At 38.4% G+C, this 16725-nt stretch overlaps 1 protein-coding gene across 3 annotated transcripts in view; it reads left to right on the top strand.

Moving 5' to 3' along the window:
* rtn1a (reticulon 1a) overlaps positions 1-16725 on the top strand; it is a 176135-nt gene that overhangs the window by 63746 nt on the left and 95664 nt on the right. The window contains exons 2-3 of one of the 3 annotated variants that reach the window (XM_067991883.1): positions 6610-7287; positions 10688-11500. The exons of 1 other annotated variant lie outside the window; for it this stretch is intronic. In XM_067991883.1, the coding sequence (XP_067847984.1) occupies positions 6610-7287; positions 10688-11500 (1491 nt within the window). The remainder of the gene's footprint in view (positions 1-6609; positions 7288-10687; positions 11501-16725) is intronic. One more of the 3 variants, XM_067991884.1, reaches the window with a different exon arrangement.

Genomic DNA, 16725 nt, shown 5'->3' with positions numbered 1-16725 from the left:
TGGTGAGAGAGAGACGGGGGTTGGGGGTGAGAGAGAGACGGGGGGGTGAACGAGAGAGGGAGCAAGCGTGAGAGGGAGCAAGCGAGAGGGAAAGTATGTAGATATGTATATCCTGGTCAGGTGACAGACATCTCCTCTCCACCATGTTCCCCGCCCCAGGTAAATAATTGATTCTCATATTTAAAATACAGGTCCCAGGATATCCGCAAGAAATAAAACATGACTTAAAAAAAATCTTACCCGATACCTCCCACTTTAAACGCAAATTATAAAACTTTTACAGATACGGAGACGGTGTCTGATATCACGCTCTCCCTCACCAAACAGACAGAGTGGGGGGGGGGGGGAAGAGAGACAAGAGAGGGGGAGGAAGTGGGAGAGAGAAAGAGAAAGGGAGAGACAGAGAGGGAGGCAGGGAGTGATAGACAGAAGGATCGACAGAGAGGGGGAGTGACAGAGAGAGAGGAAAGAGAGAGAGGGTGAGGGCAAGGGAGGTGGAGGGAGAGAGAGGGCGAGAGACAGGGAGGGGAAGGGAGTGAGAGACAGAGGGAGAGAGAGAGAGAACATAAGAATTAGGAGCAGGAGTAGGCCATTCGGCCCCTCGAGCCTGCTCCGCCATTCGATAAGATCATGGCTGATCTTCGACCTCAACTCCACTTTCCCGCCCGATCCCCATCTCCCTTGATTCCCCGAGAGTCCAAAAATCCATCGGTCTCAGTCTTGAATATCCTCAACATCTGAGCATCCACAGCCCTCTGGGGTAGAGAATTCCAAAAATTAGGACCATTGCTTTTCTTGTTATATATAAATGACCTGGACTTGGATGTAGGGAGTACAATTTTGAAGTTTGCAGATGATACAAAACTTGGCAACATGGTAAATAGTGAGCAAGATAGTAGCAGTCTTCAGGAGGACATAGATAGACTGGTGAAATGGGCAGACAGGTGGCAGATGCAATTTAATGCAGGTAAGTGTGAAGTGATACACTTTGGGAGGAACAACATGGAGAGGCAGCATAATCTAAATGGTAGTATTTGGAGGGAGGTGCTCGAGCAGAGGCTTCTGGGGATATGTATTCACAAATCTTTGAAGGTGGCAGGGCGAGTTCAGAAGGTGGTTAAAAAAGCAAATGGGACACTTGTCTTTGTAAATAGGGGCATTGGATACAAAAACAACAAAGTCATGCTAAATCTTTACAAATCACTGGCTAGGCCTCAGCTGGAGTATTGTGTACAATTCTGGGCACCAGAAGGATGTCAAGGCCCTGGGGAGGGTATAGAGGAGGTTTACCTGGATGATACCAGGGATGAGGGACTTCAGTTATGTGGAGAGTTTGGAGAAACTGGAATTGTTCTCCTTAGAGCAGAGGAAACCTAATAAGGAGAGACCTAATAGAGGCATTCAAATTAATGAGGGGTTTTGATAGAGCAAGTAGGGAGAAACTGTTTCCTCGGGCAAGTGGGTCAGTAACCAGAGGTCACAGATTTAAAATAATTGGCAAAAGAACTGGAGGGGAAATGAGAATTTTTTTCACACAGAAGGTTGTTAAGACCTGGAATGCATTACCTGAAAGGGTGGTGGGAGCAAATTCAATAGGCAATTGGACATGTACTTGAAGGGTTATGGGGGAAAAGCTGGGGCGTGGGACTAAATTGGGCAGCTCTTTCAAAGAGCCGGCACAGGCATGATGGGCTGAATGGTATCCTTCTGTGCTGTAAGATTCTATGATTCTAACATTTAGAGCTCAGATCTGCATGAAGAGATGCTCTCCAATAGCGGCATGAGTGGTGTAGCATAGCAGCAGCTGACACTCTTGTCTGTGGCATAATTGAGCCATGCATGTGACAGTAGGTGCTGCCTTTAAAAGCAATGAGCGCACAGTAAATCCAACCAGGAGACACTCTGGCATTAATGCAGATGCAACAGGATTAATCGCAAAACAGACAATGGACTAGCTGTATCTTTTACCATTTGGCTAATGAGCCACCAATCAGTGGTACTGTAACTAGGGGAAATAATAACAAGGCACATCAAGGAAATTCATTGCACATAAGGGGAAAATTGAACACCTCAAAGATAGATTTTTCAATATTTATTTTTAGCATCAAAAACTGAGAGAAAATTGGAGGAGTGGGAAGAAGGGGGAATTAGAGCTCAAAAAAAACGTTAAATTTGGAGAAAATCAGTTTATGTTTTGAGCGTTACTAAACCTCAAGAATGTACGCAAGAGACCAAGAAAGCATATTTAAGCTTAAATGACAACCCACAATATTTACGCAGTTCACAGACACCCTTTTATGGCCTCAATGAAGTTCCAAAAATAATGAAATACATGTTTCCATGATCACAAAATACTGTTAAGCTTTTTAAGCAGCAATATACATTTATGTTTGTGGATGGACTGTGAGCTGCAAAATGGTGACTGCTAAAACTAATGTTGTTTAAAGGAGCACATCGCCATCATAATATTATGAAGCACAATTTTTTTTTAAATCTTCACATTTTAATTATGGGATCTTTATAAATGTTCCCAACTCCCTTTATATATTGTGGCTGTACAAGAATCCTTGATTACAGTACTCGTCTAACAAGTGAAATGTGTTTTTTTTTGTGCTTTTTATAATAATTGTAACACATACTTAAAAAAAAATTCCAGGACATAATAAACACTAAGGCCCCAAAAATCCATAGGGACTGCACCCCAGGTTGGCCTCACTTCTACCCATTTTGGCCAGGTATGGAGCCCTCCCTGCGAAGGAGCAAGTACAGTATTTTGCAATACTCTGCTGAACCACAAACTGTGCTTTGATTAAAATATCTGTTATATGAACTTATTAAAAGATTTATTGCTAATGGTGTGTATACAACATTTTTACAATGTAAGGAGACAAAACAGTGTTTTGCAAAACTCTCCCAGATTTCAATAAATATATTTAACTGACTACAGAATAGGATGAATATGGGTACATTTTTTTAAAGTGTTGTAGCAGTGAGAAAGACACCACCTACAATGATGCAACTTTCTGTTAAATTATTAATTGACATTTTTTGAGACCACTCCTGAGACTCAGTAAGAGATGCCATTTTCTTCTTCTCGTAGAAGCTGTCAAGATAACAGTATAGTCTAGTGAGTAGAAACTTGACTCGTGCATTTTCTCATTTATATTTCAAGAGTTCAGTACATTAACATATTTTATTCAAGAGTCTGGGAGTCTATACTGTTTCTGTGGTGATACAATAGTATATCTAAGGCTGCAGTGTACTGCCATTTTCAGATCAATGCAAAATCATTTTGGGTGTGCATCGACATGAAAATTTCAGTGTAACTTGAGAGATGGATCCTGATCTAATATCCAACGTGGGACTCTGCTAGAAGGGTGTTTCATACTAGTTTGTTTTCAAATCAGTTTTTGTTCACACCAGCTGCAATATAACTCCAACCCCAGTGCAAGCCACATTTTAAAATTGCCCAGGCAGTTCATCTAAAGTTTTTCTTCCATGTAGAAAAATCATCTTCCATAAGCAACTTATCACTATGATGTTAAAAATTAGCACTCAAGTTGCATTTACTTGATTGATATAACATTATAAAATAATCTGCATATTCCAAGGTAACTAAAGAAGTGGATAAAAAAGTATATACAGTAAACATTTTAGGCTGCAATTATGGTATCAGACTGGTATTTGTGCAGTGTGGTCCACTGGGACAGCTGGGAACTTTAAAAAAAAATTGTATGGAATATTTTTAGTGTTATGAGAAAGCATGATAGACCAGGATATAAATCTCTATTTTTCAATCCTGACCAATGAATGACACAAATGATTTCATGGTCCTAGCAGTATGAGAACCATAAAGTACTGTAGAGTAAGAACATCGGAACAGTAGGCCATTCAGCCACTCGAGCTTATTCCGAGTACTGTCCATGTCTGACTGATCCTTATGGCTTGCATTTTTCCCCCTAAAGTTAGCTCCAGTGATTTATCTGTTGGAACAAAAGATAACATAACAAATCTCATGGATAGTATTATGCAGCAACTTTTTCAAATTAATTTTAAACTGCATTTATGAGGATGTGTTTTATTGGATTTGCTAAAATTGGATCCATTAAGTTTATTTTGTACAGAATTGTATTTTAATTGAATTTCTCAAACAGCTTTTAATGGTCATTGAGTTGAATTGCATTGTCCAAATCCAATTTCATATTTATTGTATGGTTTTAAATCATTTGAGCTCCAACAATGGGAGGATGCAATTTTCAATAATTTGATCGATAAGGAACCTTCATTCTTGGTAGCCAGCCAAAATGATACATTTTATTGAGTACCATTTCCCACCATAGCAACAGAATTCCTCTGTTCACAATTTGTAATGAAACTATAAATGCTTTCTTTTATATTAGTGTTTATCATTTCACTGCAAACAGTAAGCAAAGGAAATCTTCCAGTCCATATAATTTTAGAAGAATTTAAAATGTTTGTTCCCAGTGTCACTAATTATTTAGTTCAGTTCACTAATTATTTTTGGTGAATATTAGGTGAATTAAGGCTTTTAGGATGTGATGCATGTTGAATGTGTTTTGTGGGTTGAATTTTCCTCATGTCAGTTATTAATTTGTTGCTCTTATCATCCCTTAATAATCTCTGTTCATAATTGCTCATGTTAACTCCACTTCTGACGAATTGTTAACCATTTCAATAGCTGCGCTCCTTGTCAGCAGTAACACTCCTCCTCCAACCTCACAATGCTAATCTTGCATAATCTCTTCCTTGTAGCCCCATCTCTTACTCATCTTCTGCTTAGAGCCACATGTCTTTGATGTCAATAATACCAATATTTCCAAAAATTTACTTCTAATGCTTCTTGATGGCCTTAAACGTTTTATACTCTTATCATTCAACAGTTTCTTTCCTATCCTTATTTGATCCTTTTGTTATATTTGCATTTTTTCTATGCACCGAACAACAATTCTTCCCAGCTCTTGGCCAGTAAAAACCATTAAAACTAATTAGAGTTTTGCACTACATCCTGCACTTAATATGTGGCAGGATATTCTATGACCACTGCTGGAACATTGTCTGGGTATTAGAGACCAATGATAAGTATATCCCCACTGTGAGTGAGATCCATTTGGTAGTAAATCCTATTGCTCTCATTTGATCCTGATATCTTGTCACAAAAGTGGAAAAGTAATCTTGCATAAGATCTAGCAAAACACATGGCACTTGATGGTTTAAAAAATTTAGAACACCACCCACACATTGTTACATTGGCCTAGAATTTCCTCAAAATAATATTTTGCTTTTGATGTTGGTTATATGTTATGTATTTCTGAGCTGGTATTTTGTTACTAATGATTCGCTATATGGCAAGTGGGACCTTAAATAACCAGTTTCAAGTCAGTGTCCAAGATGGTACATCTTTTCTGCCAAAACTATAATAATCGTGTTTTGCAATCTCCTGTCAGCTCCAACCTGCCATTACCATCCACATTTCCTTTGTAGTTCTCTGTTTTACCACTGAAATATGGAAGTCAGTCATGTAATAATGAACCATCTCTTATTAATCATAGTGATGGAGAGCAATGCTTTTGATGAGCGACTCCATTCCAGTGTATATCAAGAATGAACAATGAGGAGAGAAATTTAACAAAGGGTGACAAAAAAAGCGTAGCAGGAAAAAGAAAATCTAATTCCTTTTGTTTCTTTAAGAAAAAAGGAGAAGGAAAATGTGATCAAGAAAGGATGATTAAAAAAGGTTGCTATAAGATGAGATCAGAAAAAATAATAGATATTCAGTGAAGAATTACATAAAGATTAGAAATCAGGGAATGAAATGAAAGTCAGAACAAAAGGAAAATAAATAGAGGAGGTGAATATCAGGAATAAAAACGGAAGAACATTCTTGCTTTAGTGTTAACCGCTGTTGTGGTTAATCATTTAATAATGTAACTGGTGAGGTTTCAGCCATTGAAATTTCAGTGACTAGCTGGTGAAACATTTGAGGTATTATAAAGCCTTTTATGTCAGACAGCAAGGCTGTCTGTCTCTATAATGAAAAGTTTTGCATCACACCTTAACAGTTAAATATATTCTACCCTACAATATCCTTTTGCTGTCAACCATGCTGTAAACTGATATGCTGGTTTCCTGCAATGTGATTACATAAGTTACATTGTGCTATTTATTGTTGTGAGTGCCATTTTTTCTTCTTTTTATCCTTACTTATGTATGTATTTTTCAGTTAAATATTGCTTTCAATAATAGAGCAGGATAGTATTCTTTTATTATGAAGAGGAATTTCTAGCTCCAAATACTCCGATCTGCTTTGAAAGCAGTTAAGGACACAATCAGCCTTCTTTCTAAAGAAATTTAGTGCTGCATCAACAGTTTCCCGCTGCCCTGGTGCTTCATTATAGATGCTACTCCTTCAACTTCCTTGTGTGAGTCTTGCTTTAAGGGAGAGTGCTTCACTGAACCTTCAGTATACATCTCTACCTTTTAACCTCACAAAAGAAGCCATTTGGACAAAATTTCAATGTTGGATTAAATGCAGAAATAAGAGCTATAATCACAGTTGTCATTGTTCCATGTTTTTCATTTTCTTTTTAGAAGTTACAGAAGGATCACTTGTTAGCTCAACAGGTTTTGAAGAGTATAGTCCAGAGGTTGTTGCTGCAAGACGAATTCCAAGCTTTGAGTCTCACTGTATGATCAGCTCAGATTCAGGAATAGAGATGACACCTGGCGATTCTATTGATTTGGCCAAAACTTTGGTGGACCCCATAGGGTCAGAGAAGGCAGAAGTCCAAAACTATATAGACATGTGCCGTTCTGGAGAAGCAAAACCTCAGGAGTTATCCGAAACACACTGGGAAGAGAAGATGATGTCATTTGTAGATAACGCATCAGCTGACACAGAAGCCTCCCCAGAAAATCTGAAAAAGTCAGTTGATGAGATAAAATTAATAGAACAAGTGAGCCCATGTCTGAGTCCTGAGGAACCGACAACAGCACCATATGTGGAAGAGCCTTCAGATGAAGAGATTTCAGAGAAATGGGAAATGGGAGACACCCAGCACAGTATTCACATTATGGATACATGTGCATCACCAGCCCAAGTTGTACTCACTGAGATAGAAACCATAGTAGATCCCAATAGCGGGTGCAAGTCTCAGCATGATCAAGAGACGAAACCAAAACAAGGATCCGATGTAGTGCCAACTGTAACTGTGTCAGAGCCTGATGATGACAGCCCAATCTCCCAAACGCCTACTCCCTCAAGCTCAGGTAACAATTGTTATGTGAGTTACTGTAATAGGTTGGCGATGTGTGTACACATATCATTTCATGATTGTCATTTATTTGTTGAACTACAGTAATTGTGTGTATGTTGACATTCTACTTAACTTGATCCTTTAATTTTTTTCCTTTTTGCTGGCTAGTAGATCTCAAAAGTCTTTAATTTTTGTCATGCTGCGACTTCCTTTATATACCTTACAGTAGTATTTCTGTTTCTTATTTGCCTGTCCCATGTATACAGCTGGGCAGTTTCACCAGCAGGAGGGGAGAAAACACCTTTAAAAATGGCCACTACCAGAGCCCAAGCATGAAAAGATGCAATTAAAATGTGAATTTTAAAGGGAAAACTATGCATCCCTGTGCTTGCATGGCTGGTGTGAATAGATTTTTAAAATACTTGTTTTATACCTCAACCAGTTATCCTCCTCTCCTCCCTTTCTTACTTTCTTCCTGCCTGTTTCCCTCACACAGACTTTCCCTTTTTTAAAAAAAAGAAATAAATTTGAATGGTGAAAAAAAAAACTACCTGTCTGCCTTTCTCTCTCTTTCTCTCCCTCTACTTCTCTTCTTTTCTTTTCTCGCTGCCTCCTAGGTGTTAGAAATTAAAGGGGGCGATTTTAACCTATCTGCCCAGCAGAAATCGGGCAGGTGGATAGTTAAAATCGCTCAGGTTACTTAACCGCTCTCGAGCCACCAATCCCACTAACCATGATTCTTACGCAGGCTTCTGGATGGATTTAATTTATCCTAGTAGTTTGTTAGTTAATCTCTGCTGATTTAAATGCTTAACTCTGCCAACTGCTGTCACATCTCACCTGGTTACTGACTTCATTCTTGGATTACTAGAGCGGAATTTGCTTTGTTTGGCAATACAATTGCTGGTCAAGACTCAGCAAAGATCTGTTTGTGAGCAGATAACTAACTATCTTCAGTCAAAGCATTACTTTGACCATTAATGAGATAGACATGCAAGTGCAGGAATGATTTTATCTGGGACAGGCTGAAAGTTGTCCAGATTTTCCATCTTTTCCTTGCATGAATTTGTGTTGCAGACCCTTATAATTCCTCCATAGAATGCTTTGTCAGTTGCTGTTTGAATGTGCCGTATTTTTCTGGTGCCAGTGAAGAGTGCACCATAAAACTGTGGTTCGACTTCCACAATCTCAAACAACTAAATAAAACTATTCATTTTATGACACCAGGAATAAAACAATCTTTCCAACATGCTTGGTTCGCATTCTCTGGACTTATATTTTCACGATGTGGAGATGCCGGTGATGGACTGGGGTTGACAATTGTAAACAATTTTACAACACCAAGTTATAGTCCAGCAATTTTATTTTAAATTCACAAGCTTTCGGAGGCTTCCTCCTTCGTCAGGTGAACGATGTGAAAATGAAATCCTCGAAATGAAATCGCATTTATAATTCACAGAACAATGCTTGGTGTCTGCACACTGATTGCCTTGGCAACGGGCAGTTGAAAAAACTGTCTGTACTCACCAAGCATTGTTCTGTGAATTATAAATGCGATTTCATTTCGAGGATTTCATTTTCACATCGTTCACCTGACGAAGGAGGAAGCCTCCGAAAGCTTGTGAATTTAAAATAAAATTGCTGGACTATAACTTGGTGTTGTAAAATTGTTTACAATTATATTTTCACAACAGCACTTTAGTTGCACAAGGTAAAATGCCTTGTGGAAAAATAGCTTTGCTTCCTCTTTCATTTAGTTGCACATGAAGTAATTGCAGAACATTTCTTCTGGAAAATCCATTAGTTCCATTGATTCTTTATTCTTTGCCTTTCCTGACTCTACAAGCTTTTATTTTTCTACCCGTTACCCCTCTCCGATCTCCCCTTCTCTCCTCAAGGAGATTCTTTGCTGGGGTACTGTTCCATTCTGCTGGTCGTTTTCTTGTCTTATTCAGGTATGAGCCATGATGGTGGTTGTGGGCAGAATATGGAGAGCATCACAGCTGAGCTAGCTGCTGCCCTTGCTTCACCCAATCTCCATACACCTGCACTTGTTGCAGGGCTTAATTTAATGTTATACTTTCATAAGATAGTACTATGGTGTACATGATATATAGTCTATTATTTTGGATAAAAAACTGGATGGGCATTGCATCTTGCTTTGATAGGTAAAAAGCATTGTTCACTTAGTGCTACGATTAATGCAGTCTTCTTGGCAGATCTCACTGCTAGTGCATGTTGTTCCCAGCATTATCAAAAGCAGAGTATTTTAGTAAATGAGGTGGATTGAAAAATGTAAATCATTTTTCTTGATGCTTTTACCTTTATTGTTACTAATGATTCATGTTTTATAGCCACTGCCCAATTTTTTTGCAGTGTGTGGCCCTTTTAACTTTTGTTAGTAAAGTAGCTGAAAAGATGTGAAAAGTTTGAATTTATTTTTTGGTGTTTATACAATACCTGATGTCATTCCATTAAATACTTTTCATCTTTTGTGGACATGACGTTAGCTTATCTTCAATTTGAAAGCCACATCCCATCGCAATCGAATAATTCGAATGCTTAGTAGCTCCGAATGCTGTTTCTATTTCTTGGTTCATAAAACAATGGAGGAATCTTAAAAATCTAAATACAGTTAACAGTTTTTATTAAATGGCTCTTAAAGTACAAAAAGGAGCATTTCTAATAATTATAGCGTGGCAACCAAACTTTGGGATTGTGGAATACTACACCTTGTAGTTAGGAAGGTATCTATAATTTCCTGCTTTATATCCCTGCTGGTCACAGTAGAGCTGTTGTTGTTAAAATTAATACAGAGCCTGCCTGTTTAAATGCTCCTCTGTACCAGTGCGCAAAGTGAATGTAACATCTGCTGGGACAGTACCGGAAAAAGCATCAAAGACTGTATGCTCAATTAGTCACTAAGTATTTTACTGTGAAGAACTAGAAATTAACAGTAGGATTATTAGGCAATGCCACATGTGGAATGACCAATGGTTGAATTCCCTGCTGCACTCTGTTGCCAAGCAGGGAAGTGCTGGGTGTATACTACAACACCTCCCTAAAAGGGGTAGGGAAAAATGGACGGAGATGCCATTGCTGGGTTGTTATTGTATGCCTCCCAATGGCCAGCCAAAGAGAGTGTTAGCAAGGTGTGGATGCAGAATGCTTGCCCACCATCTTGATGGCTGTGAGATACAAAAGTGCATTGGAAAGAAGAGGCTGTTTTACCAGGATGTAACTCCAGTTTAGCTCTTCCTTCAATATACAACTGATCTTTAAAAGTGACAAAACTTAACATATGTGGTTCTGATCATAAATGAGATATTAGATGATGTGCTATTACAACAGCAAAAAGAAAGTAACTTTGTGTGCTCACTGAGCATATTTTCTGTCTGCATTTATGATTGCAGAAGAATCTGATTCACAGATTGAAGCTGCTTACCATTTATTGGAGGAGGAACACCCCACTGCTTACAAGACTTCGGAGCAAACTCAGTGTTTTTCTTTAAATGCCACAGAAGAGGAGAGGTCCCTAAGTGCTACCTTAACAAAACTAGATGAATCTGAGCAGAATTTTCCAAAGCTACCAGCAACAACATTAGACCTTGAGGCCAGCAGTGCTGAATCTGGAGATTCTGAGATAGAGGTAGTGCCAGATGAGTCACTGTCTATGGAAGAAGCTGATGGTTGCAGCTATATGTCATTCAGACAGGTTGGTGGAACTCCACTGTCTTCTGTTTCTTCGGTCCAGTACAGCATTCTAAGGGAAGAACGTGAAGCTGAACTTGACAGTGAGCTTATCATTGATCCATATGATGCTTCATCAGCATCTGAAGAGAGTCTCCAAAGAGAACAAGACTCCCCTATGAAATCTGACAGCATGGGGAAAGAATCTGATGAAAAAGCCTTAACAATGGAGAACCAGCAAGAATCAGACCGTCATCCCAGTAGATCAGCTGAGTATTCTGCATCTTACATTCTCAAAGGTACAAATGGAATAGATGCAACCATTGCTGAGCCTCCCACTCCTCTGAATTATTCATCAGCTTTCATTGCACCTGAGGTAGTGGTTGAAGAACCATCTCCAGAAGAGGTCTCTGAAGAAACAGCAAGAAAAATAAGTGATATCAAATTCTCAGATGGAGCCAAGACCGGAAAGGATTTGGGCAGCAGCCAGACCATTACTCCTGAGCGGTTTCTGCTGGCACTAAATAAGAAAACAGGTAATTTTTGACATTACTCTGATATTATTAATTAATTTTAAATCATCTTCATCTTTCACTAATTTAAACATTTAAATCTATCTGTCCAAAACTTTCCTTTTTAATGTAGAAATATTCAAATTGCTCAACTTTGATAGCATGTTCAGTTATTTAATATAATCTTATTTGATGTTTTCCTTTATTTTAGTTTCAGCAGACTTATTCTGCAGCACCCCTCCCCTGCTTAGTAACCTGCAAATTTAAATGTGTTGTATAATGCCCAGCTGCTGTTCAAGTAAAATAAGTTAAGTGAAATGTAAATACTTTAAATTATTTATGAGGCGATGCACTTGTATTTGACGGATGGTTGTTCCGTCTTTTGAAAATGTTTTTGAAGGTGCAGCTCTGGGACACACATTACGTTAATGTGCTCTGCTAACCCTCTTTGCCACTCTCTATCCCAAGTCAAAGACTTGAAATTTGGCAAGACTTGCTGTCAATCCCAGCCCATCTACTCTAATTAGTGGAATTACTGGCACACTAATTAGATACAGCTGGGGCAAGAATCATTTTGGATAATAAGTTTAAGACATTGTATTGTTTTCATCTGCAGAATGTGATAATTAATTGCTGATTTTGAGATTTGATGTGTTTTTTAACCACGATGAAGTAACTAAAAGGGCCCATTTTCCTGGCCTTCTCTGCCTTAGCATTGAATAGGAGCAGTGTACTTGAAATACACTGCACCTGTCCAGATTTATTTATAGAAAAGTTTCACTGCACTCAATATCTAAATGCTGATTTTGCTGACGTTTGCCCCCGGGGCATGAATTTCCTGTCCTGGATCTTTTAACATGGCCTGGGCAAAGCTCTGACAGAGGTCCATCCCTTGGCGGGGCCTTGTGCCAGCAAAAGTGAGAGAAAAGTTGAGCACCGCTGCCCAGGCCCCCTCAGACCCTCTGATCTGAAGTTGAGGGAGGGGGACGCGAGGGGGACACGAGTGGTTCCCAGGATAAATTTAACACCAGCTTCTTGGAGTTCCCCTGGGCCACATGGACAGGAAAGTGATGTGAGAGGCCAAGAGCATCGTATTTTACTTCATTTGCATCCATGCTTTGGGCCTGCACCTATTGCAGTTCCACATCTTGCTCCACCCTTTGGGAAGGCCCAGGAATTCTGGAAATTTCTGCTGCCTTTTTCCTGAACATCACGCAGGTGGAATGGCTATTCTCCGGCGGGGGAGGGGCAAACGTCAGGAAAATGGGCATTTAGATATTGCGTGCAGTGAATCTTTTCTATTTGAAACAAAATTATTGCCCCATTATCCCCACAGCATAACTTTGAGGAAATACCAGATATGAGTGATTCAAAGCCTATTGAACTAATCTAGCTGCAACAGGAATGTAACATGATAGTTTAGAAATTACACCGATACTAGCGTACAAATGCTTGATGTATTTGCATGACATTACTTTGCTATTTATGTACTTATGAATTATGTATTTGAACCCCTAGGTGCCTCTGTTCATCCACAACTTTCAGTGTTTTTCCGTTGAATGTTTTTCCTTCCAAAATGCATTATTTCTCCACAGTAAATAGATCTTTTGCAATCTACTTTGATGTTAGCGAACCCTGCTTCCGTATCATCAGCAAATTTCATAATCATGCTCTCTATACCCTAGTCCAAGTACTTATTAATAATAAAAGTGGACTCAGCACTGACCATTGGGGTACACCATTTTCAGCCCTTCTCCAATCCAAGCACTTATTTTAATGGAGGTATTAAGCCATCTAAGATGAATGATTAAGGCCTCTGTTAATACAGTGGACAAAGCATTTGAATGGTGATATTGCAGAGTATAATTTTTAGGCTAATTTCTCATTAGTTTTAAACAAAAATAAAACCATGGTTGCTAGATAAACACTTAAAGCTAAGGTAGATAGGATCCTTAGTCTTCTTACATAGTGTGAAGTTCTGCTGGCATTTAACTGGTGATCACAATGTTCTCTTTGTGTGTGTCCTTTCTTAAAAGATTGCAAGCACCTGATGCCAATAAAAAGTCTGTTTTTCTTTGATGTTCAAGAGTATAGAAATAGGTTGCTCGTAGCTCTATCTGTTGGTTTTTGGACATTAGGAAACAGGACATTGTTGTAGTTCTTAATACATTTACACTCCTTGTTTTATGAAGAATATATCATGCATTGAAACTTGTTTAGCTAAGTTGCATTAAATGCATATCATTCAATACAAATAAGTGAAATATAAATAATTACTTGAAAGAAGATAAATATAGCAATGAAAGGTTTTTAGGTTGCTAACAAATTTTAGAATAAACTGTTAAATTACATTTTCTTATCCCATCCAGATAAACATTTTTTAGTTAAAATCTACATTTTGACTCCAGTTTCATTGTTTTTCACCTGTATGTGTTTTGTGAACTGTGCATTTTTGTAAACAGATTGCTTGTTTTATTCATCCTTGAGTTATATGGCTGTGAAGATTGAAGGTGAAAAATTAATCTGTTATTAACAAGGAGAAAGTATAATTTGTTTTAATGTATCTTTAGGTTATACATGTGAACATCTATTGATCTGTCCATCCAATTACATAACTTCTGTATATGATTATCTTCAATATGCAAACAGAAATTAACTTAATATACTAACAGTGTTTTGATTAACCACAATCAATAACAGAATATTTCCCTCACCACCAATTATAGGGATGTCTGGTACGTGGAATGGAAAATTCACTCTGGTGTGGGGATGGGTGCTCATCAATAATGAAAAATAATCAGAAAAGTCACGCTTCCATTTTATTATAATACTGGCCGTCCACCAGTAGTCTTTCCATATTGTGTTTTACCATAATACCACTAATAAACACACGTTGCTGTTTTTCACTTTTTCTATTTAATTACTATGTCACAGAATTGTTACCTTTGTACATTGTCCTCTTTTTCAAGGTAGCCATTACTGTGGGTGGGTGGGGGTGTGGAGAAAGATAGTACTTTCAATGCAAAGTACTTTTCTTCCTCTTCTTTGAGAGATCTAAAAAAGGGAATGCTTAGAAGTAGTAACATATGAATTGCTAGACGAAAAAAGACCAAGGTCAATCTAGTTTGCCTTCTACCATTCTGCTAGTCACGTGATACAATGATAATGGAGTTGTTGACTAATCATAGAAATCAATCTCTATCAATTAGTTATAACAGACCCAGATATGAGACGAGGAATCCGCAGTGGTAGAAAGCTTTGGAAACCATAGGTACAAAGTCACCTATTCCTCCCAAGCATGCTACAGGTACCACATGCCATGTCTCAAATTACTCGTATACTGTATGCCAAAATGTTATTTTCTGAAACAAATCTATCTAATTTGCATTTGAATAAATCAATACTAACTGCTTCCACTGTCTCCCTAAGGAGCCTGTTCAATAGATTGACCGCTCGCTCACTGAAATAATGTTTCTGCAGATTAGTTTCGAATTTATCCCCCTTCAAGCGCAGGCTGTGTCATCTGGTTCTACTGTTCTGGACAGGGTGAAATAGCTTGTCATGGTCTACAGTATCTAGTTCCTTTAGAATCCTAAAAACAGCAATCATATCACCTCTCAATCTTCTCTTTTCCAGTGACAACATGTCCAATTTACATAATCGCTCCTCATAATTCATTCCCTCCATCCCCTCAATCATTCTGGTTGCTCTCTTCTGTATTGTTCCAATATCTGCAATATTATTTTTGTATTGTGGCAACCAGAACTGTACATAGTATTTTAGGTACGGTTGCACCAATGATTTATAAAGTGACAGGATTATCTTACTATTTCGGCTCAATATTGACCTTTTTAATACATCGAGTCATGTGTAAATTGGCATGGAGCAAACAGATCAGAGAGTTAAATGCGAGGCTCAAAACGTGGTGTGGGAGGAAGGGGCTTCAATTCATGGGGCACTGGCACCAGTACTGGGGAAAGAGGAAGCTGTTCCGATGGGACGGGCTCCACTTAAACCAGGCTGGGACCAGCGTCCTGGCGAATCGATTAACTAGGGCTTTAAACTAAAAAGGGCAGAGGGGAGGGGTCAGGTGAGGTGAAATTTAGAAATCTAATGAGAACAATTAGACAATAGAACAGTGTAGTGGTTTGGGTAAAGATAAGCAGAGTATGGCAGGAAGGGACAGAGAGTTTACCAGTAATAGTGCAACAACAAGTAAGGTCAAAGTAGGAAAAAATGGTAAAAAGTCAAAATTAAGGGCTCTTTATCTGAATAAACAGAGCATTCATAACAAGATAGATGAACTAATTGCACAAATAGAAATAAATGGGTTTGACCTAATAGCCGTTGCAAAATAACCAAGGTGGGGAACTAAATATTCAGGGTACATGACATTTAGAAAAGACAGGCAGAATGGAAAAGGAGGGGGTGTAGCCCTAATAATAAAGGATGACATAAGGACAGTAGTGAGAAAGGATCTTGGCTCGGAGGATCAGGAAGTAGAATCGGTATGGGTGGAAATAAGAAATAACAAGGAGCAGAAAACACTGGTGGGAGTCGTTTATAGGTTCCCTCATAGTAGCTATGCCGTTGGACAGAGCATTTAATCATGAAATAATAGAATGTTGTAACAAAGGTAATCATGGGGAACTTTAATCTGCATATAGACTGGGCAAATTAAATTGGCAAAAGTGGTTTGGAAGACGAGTTCACGGAATGTATTCGAGATGGTTTCCTACAGCAGTACATCATGGAACCAACCAGGGAACAGACTATTTTAGATCTTCTATTGTGTAATGAGATACGGTTAATTAGTAATCTCACAGTAAAAGAACCTCTGGGGAAGACTGATCATAATATGATAGAATTTCACATTGAGTTTGAAAGTAATGTACTTAAGTCAGAAACTAGAGTCTTAAACTTAAATAAAGCCAATTACATCGGTATGAGGGGCGAGTTGTCAAAGGTAGATTGGGAAATTAAATTAAAGGGTTTGACAGTTGAAAAGCAATGGCAAACATTTAATGAAATATTTCAATATTCTCAACAAATATACATTCCATTGAGAAATAAAAACTCCATGGGAAAAGTGATCCACTCATGGCTAACTAAAGAAGTTAAGGAGAGTATTAGATTAAAAGAAGAGGCCTATAATGTTGCCAAGAAGAGTAATAAGCCTGGGGATTGGGAGAGTTTTAGAAACCAACAAAGGATGACCAAAAAATTGATAAAAAGGGAGAAAATAGAAT

This window comes from Heptranchias perlo, chromosome 10, assembly GCF_035084215.1.
Source record: "Heptranchias perlo isolate sHepPer1 chromosome 10, sHepPer1.hap1, whole genome shotgun sequence".
NCBI classification, from domain to species: Eukaryota; Metazoa; Chordata; class Chondrichthyes; order Hexanchiformes; family Hexanchidae; genus Heptranchias; species Heptranchias perlo.
This window is presented reverse-complemented; position numbering and strand designations above follow the sequence as displayed.